At 43.6% G+C, this 24,326-nt stretch overlaps 1 protein-coding gene and 1 long non-coding RNA gene across 2 annotated transcripts in view; one reads left to right on the forward strand and one right to left on the reverse strand.

Moving 5' to 3' along the window:
• LOC306973998 overlaps positions 1-24,326 on the forward strand; it is an 818,053-nt gene that overhangs the window by 55,645 nt on the left and 738,082 nt on the right. The window lies entirely within an intron of this gene.
• epha10 (EPH receptor A10) overlaps positions 1-24,326 on the reverse strand; it is a 418,807-nt gene that overhangs the window by 15,524 nt on the left and 378,957 nt on the right. Inside the window, exons 10-15 of the mRNA XM_079570885.1 lie at positions 23,909-24,034; positions 22,629-22,814; positions 7,535-7,596; positions 5,794-5,910; positions 3,372-3,458; positions 683-835 (exon numbers count right to left, since the gene is read on the reverse strand). Of these exons, the coding sequence (XP_079427011.1) occupies positions 683-835; positions 3,372-3,458; positions 5,794-5,910; positions 7,535-7,596; positions 22,629-22,814; positions 23,909-24,034 (731 nt within the window). The remainder of the gene's footprint in view (positions 1-682; positions 836-3,371; positions 3,459-5,793; positions 5,911-7,534; positions 7,597-22,628; positions 22,815-23,908; positions 24,035-24,326) is intronic.

Raw genomic sequence — 24,326 nt, forward strand, 5'->3', positions numbered from 1 at the left:
CCCTCCCCACTGATGCCACAGACAGCGTGTGGAGGGGGCGTGTCGGAAAGGGTCAGAGGTTCTTAAAGAGACAGAGGCCTATTTCAAGACATTCACTACAGCCATTTTGAGAGAGCAATTTTATACAAGGCAGTTATTCTAATTTACTGCACAGACAAACAGAAGTTTTGGTCATCATTGTAGTGTGATATAGACTGGTGCTATGTGATTGAAAAAAGCATAATACCCCCTCTTTAAGAAAGAACAAAAGGCAGCGCAATGTCAACTAGGAAATGGTGCTCAGTGGTGCTCCCATCAGGGCAGTCACCTCTTCTTGTGACGCCGCCTCACAAGTGGCGAAGACGCAAAGCACATAGCGCCGCCACTCGGAAAATAATTTGGCAAGAACCTGTGCCCCTCCGTGCACCAGCACATGATCTGGCTCTTTAGACTCTTCCCAGGAGGAGGGAACCAAAACTGCCAAACACCCCGACTCAAGAAGCGAAACGTCCTCAACTTCACCAACTTTATTTTCATCTAAATATTCGCTCTAATTCAGTTGTTAAATTCATCTTAACCAAGAGTCAGAAGTCTAAATAAATCCTAAAACTGATGTGTGTGAAAGGTTTATGCAGGTCCATGAAAATGAACAGGAAATATCACTACTATACTATACATTATTTCCTCAAACTGAAACACTTACGTCCTGGTTGCCCATGTCCCAGTAGGGCCGCTCCCCGTAGGACATGACCTCCCACATGACGATGCCGAAGCTCCACACGTCGGAGGCCGAGGAGAAGCGGTGGTACTGGATCGCCTCCGGAGCGGTCCACAGAACCACGCTCTTCCCTCCGTGCTGCACACACAAACACAGGGACATTCATCAGGACAAACGTAGGAATCAGTCAGTATTGATATTTCCCCGTACCTGACAATCAGCTCAGCAACAATTTGACATATTTCCAACACAAATGAGCGCCTAAAACCTCTATTTCAAGAGCAAAGAGGATCAAAAATGTAGGTGGGAACAGGTCAAGTCTAAGTCAAGTCCTAAACCTTTGAATTTCAAGTCATTTCAAGTCTTTGTAGAGTCACCGAATGCATGTTTGTATCTTAAAGTCTCTGGTGTGGCTGTTTTTTTTTAATCTCTGATGGATAAAAAGTAAAGTGTGTTTGAATGAGTAATGAGCTGCTGTTGTTTTCTATCTGAGCAGATTGAAGGCAGTGATTCATGATTTGTTAAAACTTTCCCTGGGAGGACCATCTAGATCTTCCTACTAAGGCAATCAATATGGTTTCATTTAGACACAACTTAGTTTAGTCTTAGTCCTGATTCACAGCAAATGCATTAACTGAAATTGGTTACGGATACGATTTTTGTATTTTTGAGGAGATTTGGCTGTTTGGATCCAAAGGGCCCCTCCTGGAACCACCACCTTAACGTGGTGGAGGGGTTTGAGCACCCGAATGATCCTGGAGCTCTGTTGTCTTCGTATCCCTGGTCTCCCATGGCAAACAGGTCCTGAGTGACGGGTCAGACAAAGAGCGGTTCAGAAGCCCCTTTTGAGAGACCAACAGGCCTGGGTTAGAACCATGAGGCCGTCCTTCTGTGGACCCACCACCTGCAGGAGGAGCCACAGCTGCCCCCACGACCCGACAACGGACAAGTGGAAGAAGATGGATGGATGGATGGATGGATGGATGGATGGATGGATGGATGGATCCAAAGGTCAGTAGATTTAGGTGATGACCAAAAGGCCAAGATTGTGGATAGTCGTGGTTGTTTCCTTCACAGGGTGGCTGGGCACACTCTTCGAGATAGTGTGAAAAGCTCAGTGACCCGGGAGGAAGTGTAGTCGCTGCTCCTTCACGTCAAGAGGAAGCATCTGGGCATCTGTTTCGGATGCCTCCTGGTCGCCTCCCTCGGGAAGTGTTTTGGGTATGTTCCATTGGACGGAGGCCCTAGAGTAGACCCAGGACACACTGGAGGGACTGTGTATCTGAGCTGGCCTGGTGTCGCCTTGGGGTCCTTCCAGAAGAGCTGGAGGAGGTGTGCGTGGAGAGAGAAGTCTGGACATCTCTGCTCAGACTGCTGCCTCTGCGATCCCGCCCCGGACAATGTGGAAGAAAATGGATGGATCCATAAAGCTGCTGACCCCCCCCCAACCAATTGAATTGTCTATAAATTGGTTTGAGGACCTTAGAGTTGCCCTGAATGTAAGGTAAAGATATTATTTACATCAGAAAATTAGGATTATTCTTCCTCTAATTTGGGGGAGAATAATCAAGTCTCCTCAAGCAACATAGTTCAGTCTAAGTCCAGTTCCAAGCGTTGAAACCAGAGTATACTAAAACCCTGGCAAATCTTTCAAGTCAAATATCTGGGTCATCATTCGCAGCTCGGGGAACAAGTGCACGGAGAGTTCAGTGAAGTCCGACCACGGCTTTCCCTTTGAAGAAGCTCTGCGCAGATATTTAACAGATCAAAGCGGCGGCCGAGGAAGAGTCTGTCAGAGTAAACGCCGCCAGAGGAAAATGGACATTGGTTTTTGACTACAGACCCGAAACTACCAGAACTCAACCTGACACAGTGAACTGGCGCTCAACTCAAAGAGATGTGTAACAACGTGGTGCGGACTTTAGGGCCATTACGAAGATACAGAGGAGGGTTCACAAGGAGTTTAGCTTCAAAGATTATGAAACTTTTAACCAGGCTTGAAAATGTGGGAACGCGTGGACAGAAGAGTTCACTGTTTGGCCAGCGATGAAAGTGCATGCCAAGTTTTCTTTCGACTTCAGTGAATAGTTTGGCAAATTCGCGGCAATTTGCAGATCGATGAAAGAGGTTTAAAAGATGAATGTGTGGAAAAGCGAGTGACTGAACTCAATTCTTTCTGGGTCAGTCCAATGATTCTAATGGTCTATGGTTCTTTCTGTGAAGCATTTATCAAGAGACTGTTGGGTTTCTCTTTTGGCTCCACAGCCTTTCACTCAGAGACAAAAGCCGCCTCAATCAGGTGCTGAAAACCTGGTCTAATATTGTCGGAGTTAAGCAAATGGACTGATCTCTAAAGGCAGCACAATCCCAGCTTCACCGCAGCAAACGGGGAATTTTCTCTGCTGCCTTCGGGGCGTCGCTTTCTCCCGCGTGAACAAAGCGCAGACCTGTTTCTTTGGGCTTTGAATTGAAATAACATGGGGCTGTTTCGAACGGCCATGGGAGTTTTTGATGCTGTTAGTCCATTCTTTTCTTTATTTCGTTTTTATAAGTCGATGCTTCAGCTTCAGTCAGAATCAACGTATTTTAATGTGGCTTGTTACAGCCAGCGCGCACCAGAGAGCACTTTAAATCAATTGGAAGGAAAATGAAAGCGTGTGAGTGGGAATCGTACCAGAGTGGTGTAGATGGCCTCGATTTTGTCGTCCTGCAGAGGTCTGAATCCAGACACTTTGCAGCAGAGGTTGGAGTTCACCAGCACCTGGGGACAAAAAGAAAATGAAACATGGATGAGGACGGGTTCGTACCAGGAAAACATCTCAAAACATATCTTCCTGCACTACATTTCCATAAGGAGAGCAGGGTTTTTCGATACCCGTACTTCAATGATGCTTGGTTTTCGATACCGATACCTGAACGATACTCTTTCTGATACCTTTATGAAAACATCTGTTGTCTAGAACAAGAAAACAAAACAATAATGATAGGAAGATCTGCAAATTTACGATATTTATAATGATATGATGTATCAAATCATTTCCAATGTCAAAAAATGTGTGAAAAATGGGGAATAATTTGGGAAAAATTGGGTGAAATTGTGGCAAAAAAGGGACATTTTTGATTTTTTGTTTGTTTGAGATGAATAGTAGTTATTAGTATTAGTAATTAGTTAAAAAAATGAGTAAAAATTAGGAGAAAACGAGAAAAAACTGGGGCAAAGTAAAATTGGGAAAGACTTGGTGAAAATAGGTGCAAAATGTTAAATAAATTGGGGGAAATGGGTGAAAGAGGGGAAATATTAGTCAGAATAATATGAGAGAGAAAAAAGAAAGCAATAAGAACAAATTGGGGCAAAACAATATCAGAAAAAAAAGGGAAAAATCTAAAAAAAGAGCCAAAATGTTTCAGATTCAGATTTATTCATTGTTGGTCTCCTGAGGGAGAAATTCAACTTGGAGGAGAGTCAGTTGCAAACATTAATACAAATACCAGGACATAAACATGTCACAAAAAGACAAAAAAGACACCCACAGTGGCATGGGGAGGGGAAATGGTTAAATGAGCTAAAACGAACAAGTCTCTTCCTTTAATGCTGACCCTGGACCAACAGCAACAAAACTTGGATCTAAAGATATATTATATTATTATCCTGCTTTTGATACTTTTATTTTTTCCTATACCAGTAGTACCTAAACTTTATGAAAGTGTTATTAATATAAAAGCTTGGTTTGAGTAGTTAAGTAAAATTATCTGCCAATGAAACAAGCATTTGGGCCCATAAAACAAGAGATGAAAGACTTACTCATGACTGGAAATAAGGTTTTAATTTCTTGAATAAATCTTAATCCATTGGCAGATTGTTTTAATTGACAAACCAGAATGACTAAACCTTCCACAAACACAAGCGAGCTCAGTTTTTATTTCCAGTGCACTGACAGAGGAAGACAATACTAAACTCTGAATGTGACAAATGCAATGAGAGAGTGTTGTTTTGCGCCGCGTATTTTACAAACGGCCAGATGTTCCGGAGGCAGCGGCAAAATGTGTTTCTATGACTCAGCCCCAGAAACAGAGCAGAAGGAGAGAGATGAAACGAAAGAGTAACAACACGATCACAGTCCGAGGTGGTCGAAGCTGTTCATTCAGGCTTTACACAAGTCAAACATGACGCATCTTTAATGTCACAAACACAAAAAGTCTAAGCGTTTATATATATATAGCAAAGAGAAGAAGGTTATTTCAGGATTTTTGACATAGGGCCTCATTTCCTAGTCATCCAGAGTGTTGTTGATTTCTGGAGATATATATTTGTTTTTTTTAATTCATGCAATCCTTTTATTTGAAGAGTTTAGCAGTGCTAGGCTAGTGCTAGGCTAGTGCATGTCTATGGTAACTAGCAGCCTGCATTAAAAACAGTCTGACCCTGAGGCAAATCACTTATAACACCAGACTACCCATATAAATGTCTGTGCGACTGAGTAATGTTTTAAATATAACCATTTCGCATTTAAAAGGACTTATATGTATTGAAAGCTAAGATCTACAAAACTCATCTAAATGGATCTTTTTCCTCACGTCATCAGATTTTTTTCCCATCTTTTTTTTGGGGGGGGGATTCAACTAATTTTGTTACTTTTTTGTACATTTTTTGTCAAATAGTAAATTTTTTGTCACTTTTTGTCACATGTGTCCTTTTGTTGTCAAATCTTTGTCAAATTTTTGCTACTTTTTCATCATTTTTTCATCATTTTATGTCAATTTTTTGTCCTTTTTTAGTCATTTTTTGTCAATTTTTTGTCCTTTTTTGTCAATTTTTTGTGACGTTTTTTGTGACATTTTTGCCACATTTTCATCATTTTTTTTCTAAATTTTTCGTCATTTTTTGTCAGTTTTTTGTCCTTTTTTTGTCAGTTTCTTTATCTAAGTTTTCTCACTTTTTTGTCACATCTTCATCATCGTTTTCGTCTCAGTTTTGTCGCTATTTTCTCACCTTTCTTCCCAGAAGCTTTTGGACTGGGGTAAAGCCAAACTGGAGAAAACGTGCTCGTTCAGGTGGGAGTTTAGGGGTTTATGTTATACGTTATCGTTCCTCTCACCTTATGCGCCGCCAGCCTCTTGTGAACGAAGCCCATCTCGGTCAGATACTTCATCCCTGAGGCCACTCCGGTCAGCATGTCCATGAGCTGCATGACGCTCAGCTGCCCCTCGTGCTTCTGCGCTCACACAAGACAAAACAACAGCCTTCATTCCCACTCATCGATGACACAGAGCCGACCTTAAATAAACGGCTTTGTGGTAATTTTATTTCATTAAAAACATTACGATACAGTGAAATACATTGGCGGATAAATTTAACAAGAAAAGTCACCAGAGGAGCCCGGTTTACAGCGACCCCGCGTCTGTCGGGCTGATGCTACGCCCAGTGAGCCGCGTCCTCTTATTTGGAGAGTAAAAATAAACAGGCCATTAATTTAAACGGTTACGGAGCGCTCGGCAGTGGTTTAGCGGAAAGGCAAAGGCTCGCAGGGTCGTGGAGCAGAAATAATACCCCATTTGTGGAGTTAATTATGAACATTCTGCCCGTGACGGTGATGAGAGCGAGGGCCCGAGGGGCGGGGGCACGACGGGGCTTTCTATACAGGCAGGTGAATCAGCGAGGATTGTTTTGTGGCAATGGGTCTGAAAATGCACTGAACAGTTTCTCCCCTGTGATAATAATAGCAAAGCACGTCCCGATTGTGAGTTGATTCTAGAAGCAGGTTTCAGTCAGTTCTCAGACGGAGACGGTGCTGAGGAGAGAAAAGACTAAAGCTAATTTAGACTCAAACTTCCACATTCACAATCGGTGAAATAGAACAGTGCTTATTAATCATTATACAGGGAGGGGGGTGGATCAGTGGTGTCCAAACCTTTGTGCATAATGAACAAAGATAAAGATCAGTGGTCAGCACAGTGAAACACAACTTTAACCTTTATTGAGGCTTGGAAATGGGGACCGATCCGATACTGGAAAACTATGATATCGGTTACCGTATTTTCCAGACTGTCATATTTAGTGTAAGGGCTGTGATCCTTGTTTCATGATTTTACATAAACCTCTCGTTTGCCAGAGAAGATAAGACAGTCTTGATCTTACAATGAAGTAAAGAAGATCGTTCACTTTTCACTCAGAGAATGACACTTTTGAGGAAGTCTCGTGGTATCGGTTAATATCGGATATCGGCAGAGACCCCAACCCCCGGTATCGGTATAAAAAATGTTTTTGAGGTTTTAATTGTATGAGATAAACTAAAATGTAGTATACTTGTACTATCCAGGCACCCCTCGGGCAGATCTTTGGAAAACCCAGGACCAGGATCACAGGGTTAGCTCCTCATTTGAGCAAGACAAATATATATATGTGTTTTATATGTGTAAAAAGCAATACTAGCCCAACATGCTAAAGCCAAGTCTGTCTGTCTTTGATGTGTCAATATTTCCTCTGTATATATTCTATGTACTTTTATTTGTGTGTCTCCCATCGTGACCCGTGCCTTTTACATTTTCTATGCCCTGACAAAGATCGAGTAGGATCGAGACGCCTGTGTCCCTCTCAAAGGAAAGCTACATCCGAGTGCCTGTTTTGACCATGATACATTTGCTTAAGGGCTAAATAATATGTTTTTTTCCGTATCTCACTGTCCTCGACTTTAAAGAGCACCTCCCACACGGATTACGACCCAGTGCAGCTCCTATTGCTGTTTTTTTATCTGAATAAAGTTAGTCATGTTGTGTTCGTTCAGCCTTATATGATATTTCATATTCGTATTTTCTGTGCATGGACCTGCAGTGACTCACCCTGAGGAAAGAGTCCAAGGACCCGTTGGACATGCTCTCCACCACGATCATCATGGTGTTACCTGGAAACGCACAAGACAAAGAGTTATTAATATCATCCACATACAGGAGTTAATAAAGCCGTGGGCACAGAGGAGAGACCGTCGGCAGAACAGGCGGCGGCCATTTTGATTCAGTCATTAGTCGATCAGTGAACTGAGACAGAGCCAGACCTGCTCCGTCTGCTCCTACGACGGCATCATATTAGGAGCTTTTATTTATGATATTAGGGCAAAGTCAGCCTCGCCCCAAGCCTGGATAAATAAACGAAACTTGCAGGCCATGTAGTATATAAACTTGGAAGCAGAGGATGGGCCAAAAATACTGAAAGAAATGTGGAAGGAAAAATGTTACAGCTGGGACTTTTCTTGCGTCTGATCAACGACCTAAACCACGAGGCCAAGGGTCAGTAAACCGTTTTGCGAGGGAAAGATCATACCTCTGACCATACCAACACAACATACAATACATTATTGTGAAAGGGGTCTGGGTCTCGGAGTCCTCCACTTCAGGAGGGTCTGAACGCAGCCAGTGGAGAGTCACGTGATCAGTGGAGCTCCAGACTGCCACAGGAAATGACTTCAAGCGAAATGTATTTAAATGACTAAAACCGCTTTATTTAACTCCACTATCCTAAAGGGCTGATCTTCCTGGAGACTGCATACAAGGCAGACTAGTTGGAGACTTGAGTTGCCGCTGGTCGTGGAGATGTCTCTGAGGCGTCTCCAGGAGAGAAGGCGAGTCTCCAGGTAGTCTCCAGGTAAACAGGTTTGCTTTCAGCGGAGTCTCCGAAAGGTCTACGCGGTTTCAAGCAGCTGTGGCAACATTGCGATCACTATCCGTTTGTCCTCAACCTGTCGGATACTAAGGAGATCTCAAGGACATCTATGGAGTGTCTTTGAGAGCATATAATATTCTCTTTTAGGTCGTGGGTCGTCTTTTCAACGTGGGTCCAAATTCCAAACCAGTTGAAAACCACTGGATTAGACGAACTGTGACTGATGGGATTACACATTTCTCCTTCCCTTAGAATAGAATAGAATAGAATAGAATAGAATAGAATAGAATAGAATAGAATAGAATAGAATAGAAAAAACTTTATTGTCTACCAAGCACAATGATGTCAGAAATTTGCCTTTGGCTTTCTCATACATTCGAATACATTTGCCCAGCAACGAACATAATAAAATCAGTTCATTATAAAATCAGTTCATTGCAGACACAGCAGCAGCAGGTACACTTCATTAAGGGAAAGGGAAAAGGAACAGACTGACTGAAAGACATTAGTGGACATTAGACAACTTGTTCAGCTCCTTGATGGCAAAGGGAACAAGGAAGTCTGTATCTCTGCCCTGATGGAAGGAGCTCAAAGTGATGGGACGATGGATCGTCATCTGTGATCTTACTACAGACACGACGCACTGCTTTACTGTAATGCTGAGGTAAATTGGTTTGTTGTTGGCCTGTTATTTTACTGCCCTGTTCAACAACTCTGCCAAGTTTAGCTTTGTTTTTGACAGTTAAGTGACCAAACCAAGAGACTATGTTAAAAATCTCAATCAACCCCTTAACTCCCACTTGAACCGAGCACATTTTCTCCCGTTTGGCTTTACCCCAATCCAAAGGCTTCAGGAAAAAAGGTGTGAAAATAGCGACAGAACTGAGATGAAAACAGTGATGATGATGTGACAAAAAAGTGAGAAAACTTTGACAAAAAAGTGACGAAAAAGACAAAAAATGTACCAAAAAATAAACAAAAAAAAAGGCCAAAAACAAAACAAAAAATGTGACAAAAAAATGACAAAAAATTACCAAAACAAAAGATTAAAAAAAAAAAAAGACAAAGTGAGTTGAAAAAAATCTGATGACGGGAGGAAAAAGATCCTTGTAGATCTTAGCTTGAGGTGTTACACTGGCCTGCAGGATTTGGGTAAAGCTGAACTGGAGAAAATGCTCTCGGTTCAGTTAAGAGGTTAAACACTGATAAACCCTTGTGAAGATATGGTCACTGACTTCAAAACCTCTCAGCTGACGCAGCAGGAAAAGCCTTTGCTGAGCTTTCTTGTAAACACAGTCAACATGTTCGTTACATGTGAAAGAATTGTCCAAAATTGTTCCTAAATATTTGAATGGGTCCACTTGCTCTACATCATGTCCGTTTACCTGAAGTGGTTCGGCTCACTCCGGCCCAAAGGTAAATCGTTTTCCATCTTCCAAAAATGCTAATGAATGGCGCTCCATCGTAACGTTTAACCTAATGCCTAAAGTAGCTGTTTCTCTAAAACCGATATAACATCTCCATTACATCGCAGCTATAACCCTGAAACTGTTCCTCCACTCTTCGCTCCTTCTTCTCCGGCTCATATTTCCTCATAAACCCTGCCTCCTCCGCCTCGTCTCGTCTAACTCCTTGGACCGGCCCCGGCTCCAGATGGCGTCGGTCCAGCCGCGCAGCCGAGCGCACAGAGCGGGAACACCGGGCTGCTGCAATGAATTATGGGAGTCTGAGTCAGTGGAAGAACGGCTGCCAGATAACGGAGCCGACTTAATCCCGAAAATGACCCATCGGTGATTAATTCGGCGGCGATGATGGAGTGTCTGTGGCCACACTTCACAGCCCGGGCTTCTGGAGAGCGTTCGCAGCAGGAGCTCATAACTCAGAAGCGGAAAGTGAGTTCATGTGGGAGATGCAGTGCTCGTCCGTGGTCAGTGTGTTACGTCGCGCACGATATTGAGCGGTTAATAACGGGGAATGGACAGAACAATTAACACGGGGCTAAGCGTCGTCGTGGGCACGCGGGGACGCACGCTTCCACTGGGACTCGTGGCCAAGTCCGGGGCCAATCCACATGAAACTGGCACAAAATTCAGTGTCTTCTCTGTCGGCACAATGAACTTAAAGGTATACAGGAGGATTTTCCCGAATTTTAGGAAAGAACCACCCTCTCCACTTAAAAAAAAAAATGCGCATGAGCAACGCTCTACCTGCCTCCGAGGAGATAGAATCTCCCAAAAACACTCTGGTCTTGTTTCTCTCTTCTGAAGCCTTTCTCTTCTTCTCATACACTTCGAAGACACTTTTTCTCTTGCGACCCTCTGCCATTTTCAAACGACTCGGTGCGTTCTGCGAGCAGCAATGACTGGCTAACATAGGCTTGTAAGTGCGCATGCGCAGAAATTAACAAGGGGCGAGCACGCACGACGGCCTTACGTAGGCATATCACCAGAATGATTGACAATTAGGAGGACCAATCGTCTTGATGATCCACCCGGAAATAGAACATCCTCCGCTATACCTTTAAGTCAGGTTATGAGAAACGGGATCTTTTTACTTTTTTGGCGCCTTCAAAAACACAAAAATGACAACCCCAATTCCAAACCCGTACAGCAACACCAACGGCACAAACCTTCTCCCTTGTCGTGAATCAGTGGTTGCATCCGAATCCGACAAATGGGTAAGAGGTCGAACCCAAAGCCGGACATGCGTCACTGCCATGATAGGAAGTATCCGAGTAGTGCTGTTCTAAGGATGTTGGGGCTGCGTCCGAAACCATCAAATTCTAGCCTATAAGCACAACTCCTTAACCTTTCATGGGTTCGACTGTTCGATCTCTATGCAGTTAGTGAACTAGAGCTTCAGAGCTATTTTGCACAATCCGACCGTCCTTACCCAGGGGAAGGGGAAGTGACATCACCAACAGCTGTTTTTCTTCTTCTTTAAAGTTATTGGTGGAGTGCAGGCCAAACAAAAGCGCATGTCGCCCCCTACTGTATAGTGTCCAACAACAACATAGTGTCCTAATCACCGGTTAGTTAGCACCAGAGGTCCCTATGCTAAAGTGGCTATGATAGTTAGCATTGAGGCTCCTTTTCCTAACTCCTTCCTAACTGACAGCCCAATTCGGACGCTTCTTATCATGGCGGACGCTGACGCACACCCGGTTTAGTGTAAGACCTCTTACCAATCTGCTTGTGTCGGAAGGAGCCAGAGAATGGAGCCTGTCTGCTTCCTATCACATCTCCTTTAGCACAGGGACCTCTGGAGGTTCCTCACCAGGAAAAGTGATCTGCACGAGCCAAACTTTATAGAAGTGCCAAAATAGAGTCCCCACAGCACAGTCACATCTCACTGTTGTAAAGAGTCAGTAAACGGCCTAAATGAAGGCAGTTGGCGAACTTTTGCTTTCATTTCGAATAGAAACTTGAGCTACACGGCTAACTTGCATAGACAGTGCTGTGGAGGAGCAGCGTTAATGCGGCTGGTTTGTTCTGAGCATGAACCAATGGACAGGATTTGGAATATTTGACCAGAGCTGTTGAGCATGTGTCTGAAACGTATTTTTATCATCGTCTGCAGCATTATTGTGGATCATGTTTGAAACTTTTAGAGCCGTGGCAGATATAGCTACAGTCTGTGGGGTTTATAAAATGCTCTTTATTGAACACAGCAGCAGTTTGACTTATAAGAACTCACAGATCAGTCCATCAGATTGTGTTTGTACAGCTCTTGACAACAGCCAGAAGGTGCACAGGGCGCTTTCCAGTGTAAAAAAGGGAATCACAAAGCATCCAAAAATTCAACACAAATGTTCTTAACACAAAAACAGCAATGTCTTCTATGTGTCTTCAACTGTGATTTAAAACCACTTAAGTGTAATTAAAGTGAGTGGCAGCTCAGGAGATCTTAGGAGACTTATTTGTATTCCGATTGTATGGTTGATGTAGTTTTGATGGTGATGTCACTGCCCTGTTGTTTCCGCCGCTGGGTGAGGATGTCCAAACGCAGCTGAAGCTCTAATGGCTTAGGTCACGTTACAGTGTAAGGAGTACAGGAGTAAGGCCTGCATATAAAAAGTGTAAATAAGCTTAGGAACCTCCTCATCGTCGACCCGGACGTGCGTCAATGTGTCAGTAGAGTTAGGAGGGAGTGAGGAAAGGAGCTGTGATGTTTCCTTTAATACCTCCTCAGCTGAATTCTGCACTAGTGTGAAAGGATGGACAGTTTTTCTGCGTGACCTTTCATTCAATAAAAACATTAGCTAGAAAGTATGAAGCAGGTCATGGAGTGTTAGAGCCACAGCAGCGTCTGAAAGTTTTACTGCAGAAATTCTATGAACTTGTGGTAACATTACGCCCTTTTGTTAACATTTTACAAGAACAAAACTCAAGCCACATGGCTCATTTGCATAAAATCCGTGTCTGTGAAAGAGCAGACGCTAAAGCAGGTCTGAACTAAAGGACAGGATTTGGTGAATATCGGTAATAAGTAAGAGTGATGTTTATAAGAGTTGTTAACATCTCATTATATATGGAGCGTATATTGTATGACGTAACTTCCTGGTTTCTCCCTCTGCTGGGTTAGGAAGGTTCAGGTTGTTCAGGTTCAGGTTCAGAAGGGTTCGTAACCTCAAAATGTTCCTCAAGGTCGACTTCATGACGTCGCCTCAAAGGTTATGTAAAATCAGAGAGGAGCCATCTTGCCACGTTTTAGAAGCAGTCCAAGATTAGGATCCAGGAGCTATAATTTGAGGAATTCAGAACCAGTGGCTTTGATAATACATCTGCACAGCGCCACCTACTGTTGGGCAGTGTGGCAGTGGAGAAAAAGTAATAAGTTCTCAAGTACAAGCTCCTCAAAACCTTTACTCTACTTCTTCACTGAGTTGCTGACTTCCTCTTCTCACCTCTAATATACTGACTCAGATATGTGTAATAATATTTCAAAAGCTCCTCTGAGGGGCCACAGAACACACGCCTGCTTTGGCCCCTGAGCCTGACGTGGCCCTGGTCTCAGCCTCTCACAGACACAGGGTCCCGGAGTGTGCAGGTGCAGGAGCCGGGGGGTGAGGGCCGTGTTCTCCGGGGCCGTCCGAGCGGTCCGCGGGTGGTTTCCGCTCTCGTGCCAGAGAACCGCGGGTGCACCAGGGGCAGATGGCACCGGTTTATGCGAGAAGACCCGGGGACTGGCGAAGAGCGCTGCCCCCCGCAGTGACGGAGGACCAATTACCGCTCTCCTCCACATCTGCTGCGGGTCCAGCCGAGAGACGAGCCGACGGCGCGGAGCGCTCCAATAGGCCGCCGTACATTTTATTATGCGTTATTTGCGATTATAGGAATTACAGGAAAGATGGTCAAGCACCAGTAACCGCCCCCTCCATCTGCTGCTCCCGCTGAGAGGCAGTCCTTCTATACGTAAGTGTTGTTTGTGCACAGAAAGTGGGGACAGGTGTCGACCAATGTATAGCGTCTGTTCCAAACACGGCCATTATATGGAGATAAAATAACATAATAGTGGCTGTTTACTTTCATGCCCCGAATCGAAAACATGCAATTCATGACTCTAACAAGCAGCAACTATTAATGCAAAATCAAGCAAACTCTGCGAACTAAGTGTAGTATTTCAACTTTTCCACAACTTTCCGGCAACTATTCCAATAATATAATTTTTTCCCCCAAAAAATTCCATAAATTCACATCTTCGCCACTACTAAAGTGACTTTCTGATCAGTTAAATCCATTTTACTTGTTATATTAGGAAGGAGGAAGTGATGTCCAACACCTCTGTCGCTTTAAAGTGATCGTCTGGAAGTGTAAATGTTTACAAATTGTATAAAATGTGCAAAATCGACCACCTGGTCTCTACATTTTAGTTTTGAGTTTATTTAAAGGGGGGGTATTATGCAAAATCGACTTTTTCAAGCTTTACATCATGTTATGATGTCATTCCCTCATTAAAAACATGCCTGAAGTGTTGCCTTAGCACATTCACGTATTTTCGAGTAGTCTGTAAAAACTCTGATGGCAGCCATTTTAGGGATAAAACGCCTGATTCCTTTAGGGAACGCCCTCGACCTCCAGGATACGCCTCCGACCTTTCGTCACCAGCCGAGTAACCAACCACTGCTCCTCAGCAGAACCCCCTCCCCGCAGTGTCTAGCCCTAAGATGTAAACAGAGTCATCATGGAGGTTTAGCTTCATGTGTTGTGAACCGGAGCCGCAGCAGACTTTTACAAAGACACACATTAGTGTTTCTGTTACCGAAACACCCAGGATTAAAACCGGTGACAAGAACACTTATTTCAGTGTCTGGTTCTGCGCTGGGCCTTGATGATGCACAGAGCCTCCGGAGAAAGCTAATGCTAAGCTAAACCTCGAGTCATCACGTGGAAACGAGAAATATGCACAAATAAAGTCAATAAAACCACCACACACATAAAGAACCGTTTAACAATGATCACACACGGAGCCTGGCTTGTTGATTTGGAAGTTTATTGCTCACATTTCATCTACAATGGGTCATAGACGAGTGGTTTTCTCCCGGAGCTAACAAGCTAGCCGCGACAAGCTAACGGGAAAATTCACTGAATACAAGCAGCATATTATGCACTAAAAACGCCACTAAAACAGGCAACTGCTTGAAGCAGCCTTTATGATGATCACACACGGAGCCTGGCTTGTTGATTTCGTAGTTTATTGCTCACATTTCATCTACAGTGAGTCGTAGCCGAGTGGTTTCTCCCGGAGCTACGGCACTATTAGCCACGGCAAGCTAACAACCTTCACCTTCACAACATTCATTGAAAACAGGCAGCATATTATGCACAAATAACGTCAATAAAGCAGGCAACTACTTGAAGCAGCCTTTACGATGATCACACAATGAGCCTGGCTTTACACATTTGTGGTTTATTGCAGACTTTTCATCAACAATGAGCTGTAGTCGATTATAACAAGCTAACGGGGTAACCTCGAAAAACCATTGTCCACCTGCACAGATAATGTCCGTCTTTTGGATCGTATGGGCTCCTGCAGATCCTGGTGTCGTCCATGGGGGTATAGTTAGAGATCCATAGGGCATGGCAGTAGCAAAGAGATAGCCTCCAAACAGCAGTTATTTTTCAGGCAAGAGCCCCTTCCAAGCGTCCGGTGTGGAAGGTTCGTCTCCAAATAATATCCTGTGTGGCCATTGTTCACAAAGTGATAAACAGTAGCTCCTTTCCAACAATAAAAATTAAAATGCACCGATCGTAGTTTCAATACTGTGGAGAAAGTGTTGTGATGCCACAGACAGCGTGTGGAGGGGGCGTGTCGGAAAGGGTCAGAGGTTCTTAAAGAGACAGGGGCCTATTTCAAGCCATTCGCTACCACCATTTTGAAAGAGCAATTTTATACAAGGCAGTTATTCTAATTTAATGCATTGACAGACCAACAGAAGGTTTCGTCATCATTGTAGTGTGCTATAGACTGGTGCTAGGTGGCTGAAAAAAGCATAATACCCCCTCTTTAAGTAATGAAATATACAGTGGGAGGAAAAAGTGAAGTATGGTGCAGGGAAAATGATAAGTTGCCTCAGGGCCTGGACAACGTGCTATCACCAAAAGAAGAGAGAAGATATTCACAAGGTTATCAAGCTATTTTGCAGAAAAACCTGAGACATTCACAAGAGTGTGTGAATAAGTAAGTGAACCTCTGTATTAAACATCTGCTGATCCTTCTTTTGCAGCAAAAACTGCTTTTCTGTAGTTGCAGATTCGACGCTCACAATGATCAGGATGAATCTTAGACCATGAGATTCAGGCGGTACTCACTTATTCCATCCTCCCTTGTGAATATTTACATGTTATGTCCAAGAAAAATATGATAAAATGTAAATGTCTGGGTGGTGTTAGTTCAAGCAGACCCTGTTTAATCATTCTTGTGATTTGAATAAAGATCGGACCACATTTAGTGACCAATTTAGGCAGCAATTCCACACGTTGTACTCACTTTTTCCTCCCACTGTATATATTATATACATATGTATATATGAGTGCCTCCTTCCCGGATCTCAGAAACTAATCAGAGTCTACAGTAGCATCCTCTCGCGTCGACCAATGAGACGAGCTTTTCCTGTGAACCCGCCTGTCAGGTCCAATCAGGAAAGACGGGGCGGAGCTTGATCGTTTTGAAAATTCTGTTCCTGCTCTGCTCATTTTGACAACAAACGAAGAAGTGCTTTCTGGTTAAAGAGAGAGGAATTTGATTGTTTACTTTACAATTTCACTCCATCTCTCCTCACAAGCTTACAGACTATCACTTTAAGTCATTCAGACTGCAGCGGGGCTCATCTCTCTGCTACTGGATCCTTGTTTGTTGAGATCTCTTCTGTCACCCGTGTGATGCGGTGGCGAAAACATGTGATGTGCTTTTAAGCTGCACAAACTTTACGAGTCACTGCTGTTGAACCGGAGCCAAGACTCAATATTAACGAGTGAAATAAACAATGCGGTCTGTTCTCCTCAGAGCCGTATGTAAAATGTCTTTGTATGTAAAAAATATATTGTCCGTGAAATCCGTCATTGTGGCGCGCAACAATCACACAAATTGCGAGCGAAATCCGGGAGAGACTGAAAAAGGCTTAATTCCAACTGTCGGAGCTGAACTGTCATAACGCGCTAAGAATAAACAAACTTGCTCCAAATGCTCAGCTGGGAGGAAGTGGTGCTTTATTTATCAAAATGCAGCATTTGGAAGCGAACCAAACTACTACAGCTTCACACTTGGCTTCGGAGTTAACTTTGTGGATTTGAAATTTTTGCTTGTATGACTGCGGACTAAAATTAGACTGTAACTACCGCTATATTAAAAGTAGTTAATGAGCCTGAAACTGTGAAACTCTCCAGATCTGAACTCGACTGACACAGTTTTAAAGAGCCTCGTTTCATTTAGATTCACTGCCAAAGCCTGTGCTTTGTTCCTGCGGGAGAAACAATGCAATATGATTAAATAGGCCTGGATAAAATGGTCTGAATGCAAAGTTGATTAAAAGCACGTTGGATTTAGAATTGTTTGACTAAATCTGGACTGAAACTATATCACATTATCATCAAAATGAAACCTAAAGACTACGTGGTTATACGTTGTCATTGTATTCTTCGAGACAAAGAGCCATGATCTGAACTAGGGATGTACCGATCCGGTATCGGTAGGCGATCAGGCTTTTTTAGAGTATCGGGTTGGATCGGATTTGATGACTGGACGGGTCCGACACAAGACGGCCGTGAATCTGCGGTCATGTATCTGCAACGGCTCCAGCCCTAAACCTGCAGACTGGAGCCGCTGCTGATCCAGGAACACAGATTTACGGCCTTCATGCTATCGCTAAACTAGGATACTGATTTGATTGATTTGATTTATTCTTGTTATTGTGTCTTGCACATAAGAAAGTGCCGTCATGGGTTTACAAGACACATTTCAAAACAAAATTCAGATGGAGCTGCCGAAATAAAACCACAGAAACTGTACAATCAATCCTAACAGAACATCTCTCAGAGGAGAGTATAAATACATTTTCCCACAACACCTGCTTCTGAAAAACTTTCTAATTTAAAATTCAAAGCTAAAGCCAAAACCTCTTTCATGTTAAATAAAAACTGGTAAAACTACTGTAATATCCATAGGCTATAATATATAATGATACTAGCTGAGATCCAGCCTTTGGCCGGGCCTCGTCTCCACATTTAATAGAGATTTGAATTATTATAAAGAAATGTCCAGTATAGTCCCTATAACCCGTCACTCAGTACAGCTGTAGACCCGCACTAAGTAGACCAGTGGTTCCCAACCCATTCCAAAAACTATGGCCACTACAAATGTACAAAAGAATGAATGCTCAAAATAATTTCAAACAAACTGCAATTGGAGTGTTTGATGTTGTACTCCTTTCTTATATTTGATGATTTTTACTCATGACCCTTTGACCAGACGAAGCTCTGAGCCTCTGCAATCCCAGAACCGCTGTAATGACTGTCTAGTCAAGTGCAAAATTACCTTCACCTGCAGTGTGCAGAAAGGAGTGGGCCCGTCCAGAGCAGCAGCAGAATGAGCCACTACATCGACAATATGTTCGCTAAACTCAGGGAATAGAATTCAAGAGACAGTGGAATATTTATGGATAAATATTAGGGGTTCAGCTCTCACGGTTCGGTTCACGGTGCAGGACCCGCGGTTTAGAGCATCACGGTGCAAGTGCAATCTAATTAAATAATAAGTTGGTTTTGAAATTAAATAACCTAATCATCGTTATTAGACAGTATTTGTAACCTTAGAAAAAAATTGGTAATGCTTTCAAAGCTGCTCTATAATAAATATACCAAAGTAAAAAAAAAGAAAAAAAGAAAAAACGCTACAGTGCAGGCCATGCGCTCGTTAAGCGGTAGTTTCATTTTCGCTTTCCGCACACGGAGGCTGAAGCTCTCGGAGCAGCGCGTTTCATTTGAAGCTCGTGTTTGGTCAGTTGTTGGACAACTTTCTGCGTATACTTTTTTTCGGAAACAAAGCTTTGGAGACGGAATACGGCCGGGATTGGATCTTACGCATTTGTCTGCACCTCTGACATTACGCAGCACTGGATCTATAATGAACCACAGCCTCGGTCACTGCAGGAGAAACTTAAACAAAGACCCGCAGATGTCATGTGTGTTGGAGGATGTAACTGTACCGGTGCGGAGCGTCTACAGCTGCAGTTTAGCGGTGAGACACATCGCCCTGTTTGGACGCGCACGCACGCGCACATACACACGCGCGCGCACACACACACACACACACACACACACACACACACACACACACACACACACACACACACACACACACACACACACACACACACACACACACACACACACACACACACACACACACACACGCGCACACACACACGCACACACACGCACACACACACGCACACACGCGCACACACACACACACACACACACACGCGCAAACACGCACACACACGCACACACGCGCACACACACACACACACACACACACACACGCACACACACGCACACACACACGCACACACGCGCACACACACACACACACACACACACACACACGCGCACACACACACACACACACACGCACACACACGCGCACGCACACACGCACGGCAGTCAGATCTCGTTCACTCACGTTGTTGTGACGCCGGGTTGTCCTCGGACAGCAGTACCGCAATGCACTGCGGCCCATATTGACCCGTGGCCAATGCCCGTGGCCGGTGGGACGGTCACGTGGAATTCTGGGAGATAAACATGGCGGCGCACTTATGGAGCTTAAGCCCCGCCCTACTCGCGATTGCATTTTATATTACAGATGTATTATATAAAAATATAATAATACAAAAAGACAGTATCGGCCAGATGAAGTGTCAAAAATATCGGATTGGGTCGGGACCTCAAAAATCGGATCGGTACATCCCTAATCTGAACTCAAGCTCATGCACAATGTGTCAATCCGATCTGTCAGGTTCCCGCTGCCCCATGACAAAGAAATCGACTTGACTGTGCGGCAAAACAAGCCTCCCTTTGTCCCGAGAACGACTTGAGGCTAAACCCCCGTCACGGTCACCTCTGCCGTCATCCTCGCTGCCCGTCCACTCATCTCTCGCTCCGCTCTCTCGGCAGGACCTCGATTTCCATCCGTCAGCTGGAAATGTCTTTAGATGTAGTGTGGAAGCCGCCCCGCCCCAGAAAACACCGCGCCCCGGCCTCGGACAAGATATTGCGAGGAAGATATTGCACCGGCTGAACTGTCCCAGGGGCGGAACACGCGATTGGACAGTAAGTAGTTTCTGTAACAAAAGATTACGACTGCGGCACCGGGAGACAAGGCCCGTGTTTCTGTGGGTCAGCGCGGGTCGATCGTTTTTTAAATCAATCATTGTGTTTTAGTTTTCTGGTCAAAGCCTTTCTATAACACAGCCTAGGGGTGATATGACACACTGAAGAAAAAAAGATTGAATGAATATACTAATTTATTCTACTTTGTGATAATCAACACAGCAAAAATAGACTTAGAACTAACTCTATAGATTAAAAAACACAATAAAACTCCAGTAAAAGTAAAACAGTAACACTAAGTTTGGTAAAGGCTTGTTGTTCGTGTCTGTTGCTCATGTTGCTCTCATGACGTCGAGCTGCTGTGATGTGACTCATGTCGCTGTCTGACCCTTTCACAATAAGAGTCTTTCTAAAGCGACTACACACAGTGACTTTTATTGTGTAAAAGGCAAACCGGAAGTAGTTCGTTACCATAAGTTATTACTTAAATCCTTCGGCCCTGGGTCTCTATAGCCTGTCCGTCCATGGGAGTGGATCTCTCCTTCTGTGGTTCTCCCCAAGGTTTCTCTTTTCTCCTGCCGGGTTTTTGAGTTTTTCCTTGCCGTACTGGAGAGTCTAAGGACGGGGGACGCCCACGCCGCTCATCGCTACCTTTGGACATTATATTTGCCTGGATTCACTTGAACTTTTAATTGTCATATTTATTGCTGTGTTTTATTGCCTTGATGTTTGTTGCAGCCCTTTGAGGCGACTTCTGTTGTGATATTGGGCTATACAAAACCATTAAACTTGAACTTGAAACTTGAAACTTAATTCACCAAAGTTGGACAAGTCTTATATTCAAAGATATGGATAAACAGCGCATTTGTGAACCGGGCCCAGGATTTAAATTAAACAAATGGATGCAGCGCCTGACAGAACTGAAAGGATGAAGGACACACTTGTTTCTTCGCAAATGTGCCAGGTAAATAAATAAACACACGCTGCGATCTATGCAGAGCTGTGTGTTACGGAAAGACACTGACATAAATACGGCTGATATAGAGACTGGGTTTAAAGCTCCAGATTGAGGAGCCTGGTCGTATATGCGACTGGAGAGGAGCGGCTCGCTGCTAAACGCTCGCATTAGCGTCCGTCATTGCAGAAAGTTAGCGGAGTGGGTTTGCTTCACTGACCGTGAAAAGAGTCAAGTGTGCAGAAGTTCTTAAAACCGTGATAAAACGATCCCACAAAAATGACAGACCGTCAGCTCTAGAGATCGTAAGACGGTCTGATATCGTCATATCGCCCAGCCCTAATGCAGCCAGTTCAATGTTTGACTTCATGTGGTTCTTCAGTTTGGGACACCACATTGAACACATTAACAGGTCGTTAGTGATCTTATCTGTTACTCCTCTATTTTTATGAACGAGGGTCAAAGGATATTCCTGTCTGCCTAATAAAGGAAGCATACGGCTACGATAGATTGCTCAATCAGAACCGGTTCTCGATTCCCTTCCCTATCCCTGAGTTTCTCTGCAGCCGCGGAGAACTTCAGCTCAGATGTGTCTACCCTCTCTGCACCTTCCCCTCTTTCCTTTCTCTCTTGCCGTTGCGAGGCACCAGAGAACACTACATAACGCAAAGGTTTGTTTAAGCTGCTTTTTGAAAGTCTCCACAGAATCAAGGGAGTGCAAGAACAGAGAAAGTCCATTCCAGAGACGGGGCACAATGGCTTTAAAGGACCTGTTTTATCAGGTTGTGTAACAGGTTTGAGTTTTGAGGTTTTGACCTGAAGACCTCAGACTCCGAGCTGAAGTGTAGATCTTCTTTCTCATCGTTCTCATTGAACACAGCCTGTTTTTGTCAGCCGCATTCATAAATAACATACAAAGCCATTTGATCACGATGACCTCAGTGTGGTTCCCCTTGGAAACTTTATTTTTTATTTAACTAAGAAAGTCCCACTGAGATTAGGGTTCTCTTCTTCATGAGGTCCTGGCTCCAGAGGGAAACCCACTGTACATGGTTCTAGTGGTAGGGGACACTGAAGAACATGGAGGAAACCTACACAGACACGGGAAGAACATGGAACCTCCACACAGAAAGGCCCCATCCAGGTTCTTGCACCGTGCGCACAGTGCGTTTTGAGCATATAGCAAATGGCAGCACAGGATCCATAGGCTTGTTGTACTAAGTGTGGAGTTTTATGCATTAAAAATGAACATAATCTGATCATAGCGACATAGATCAGCTCCTCTGCCGTATCTTAGGTCTTTCTCTGGGCCTGCAGCCAGTGGGAAATGCCAGGATCACTTGCCAGGGAGGTCTCCACTATCAATCCTGACCGAATCATCCTTTGTATTTGATCCATTTTATATTTGGTGGATTTGACCCGGCGGCTGGAGCAAAGGTACTTTTTGCTGGAGACCCTTGTAGTTAGCAGGACTCCTCCCCCCTCAGCACTTACCGCTGGTGATGACGCCCTCCAGCCGGATGATGTTGGAGTGGTCGAACTGCCCGAGGATGCCCCCCTCGCTCAGGAAGGACCTCCGCTGTTTGTCCGAGCAGCCCGCCCTCAGCGTCTTTATGGCCACCGGGAGCTCGCGTTTACTGGGCAGCTTCAGGCAGCCGCGGCACACCTCCCCGAAGTCACCTGCAGGGGGAGACAAAGGGCATGCATACGCGCTTAGATACAAACATTATAACCAATTCACACTTTTTCCACTCAGCTGCTCAAAGACAACGGCCAGAGCCTTATTGAACATGCTCACGTGGTCGCATTTTAGGCAGAATTCTTTGTTAAATGCAACGCTTTGTTTTTACTCTTATTTTTCCTGGAGTGAACTTAAAGGCATAAAAGTTTAAGTCTGTGTTAGTGAGCGCTGAATATTATATCATGCACTGTTATGTGTACTGTGTCATACAAGTATTATTGGGCTCATGCATGTTCTGTTAATATTCATTGTCCCATTCAAATAAATGAATGAATAAAATGAAATAAATGAAATCTTTGTTACATTTTTACCGGTACTTTAACAATACTTGATTTTCCGATATTGATACCTGAACGATACTTTTTTCAAATCCCAAACAAAAATATTTATCATATAGAACCGTAAAATAGATTAACAATGTTAATTTATTAATTTTCCTTCCATTGAATTTGTTTGAGGCGTATCTTATCTTGTCTCTTATTCAACTTCCTTTAACCAGAAAAGGGCAGAATTTTTTTCTTTTTTTCCCCACATTTTTCTTAATTTTTTCCCCATTTTACCCACATTTCCCTCCCATTTTTACCCTTTTTCCAAATTGTTTCCCATTTTGCCAAATTTTCCCAATTATTTTCCCATTGTATTTCCCATTTTTCCACTCTCCCCAATTTTTTGTTTTATTTCTTTTTTTTTTATTTTCATTTTTTTTTTCAATTTTTCATTTCCAATTTGTTATTTTTTTAATTTATTTTCTTCAATTTTTTATTTCAAAATTTTTCTTTTTTTTTTAATTTAAAATCTTTTTTCTTTTTTTTCCCATTTTTTTTTTCCAGTTTTTTATTGTAATTTTTCCATTTTCATTTTTTTTCTTCCATTTTTTAATTTTAATTTCATCTAACATTTTTCATTTTAAACTTTTGATGACCAACAGCATGAAAACTTCGATCTACACATTTAATATTTTATCGGTTCCTGCCTTCCATACTTGTATTGTACCTAAAGTAGCCCCTAAACCATTAGTATTACTGTCCCTCACCCGTGTGCACGATGCGCTCGATCTTGATGCTGGAGTTGTCCAGTTCTTTGGCGAAGGCGTGCACCGTCTGCAGCAGGTCCTCGCACGTCTCCGGGTCGATGTAGGTCCTCCGCGTGGGAATCTTGACTGCACGAAACACACAAAGAAAAGAAAAAAACAATAATGAAGATTCAAACACGGGTCGCTACTGGAGCAAGCCTATGCAATTCTGAAGCCTACGGGTCAGCGGAGGAGCGGATCATCCGGCGCTCAGCTCGGCAAACTTCACGGCTCGGTGGATCTTTGGAAGAAACTTTTGGGGATTTTTGTTGTATTCAAACCATGCCTTGTCCAAGATCGCACAAACACATCACTATTCATGTGCTTTTGCAGTGTTTTTGATGAGAAAACAAGATGGCTAAAGCTCAAAACTGTAATT

This window comes from Gobius niger (assembly GCF_951799975.1).
Source record: "Gobius niger genome assembly, chromosome: 14".
In the NCBI taxonomy this organism is placed as follows: Eukaryota; Metazoa; Chordata; class Actinopteri; order Gobiiformes; family Gobiidae; genus Gobius; species Gobius niger.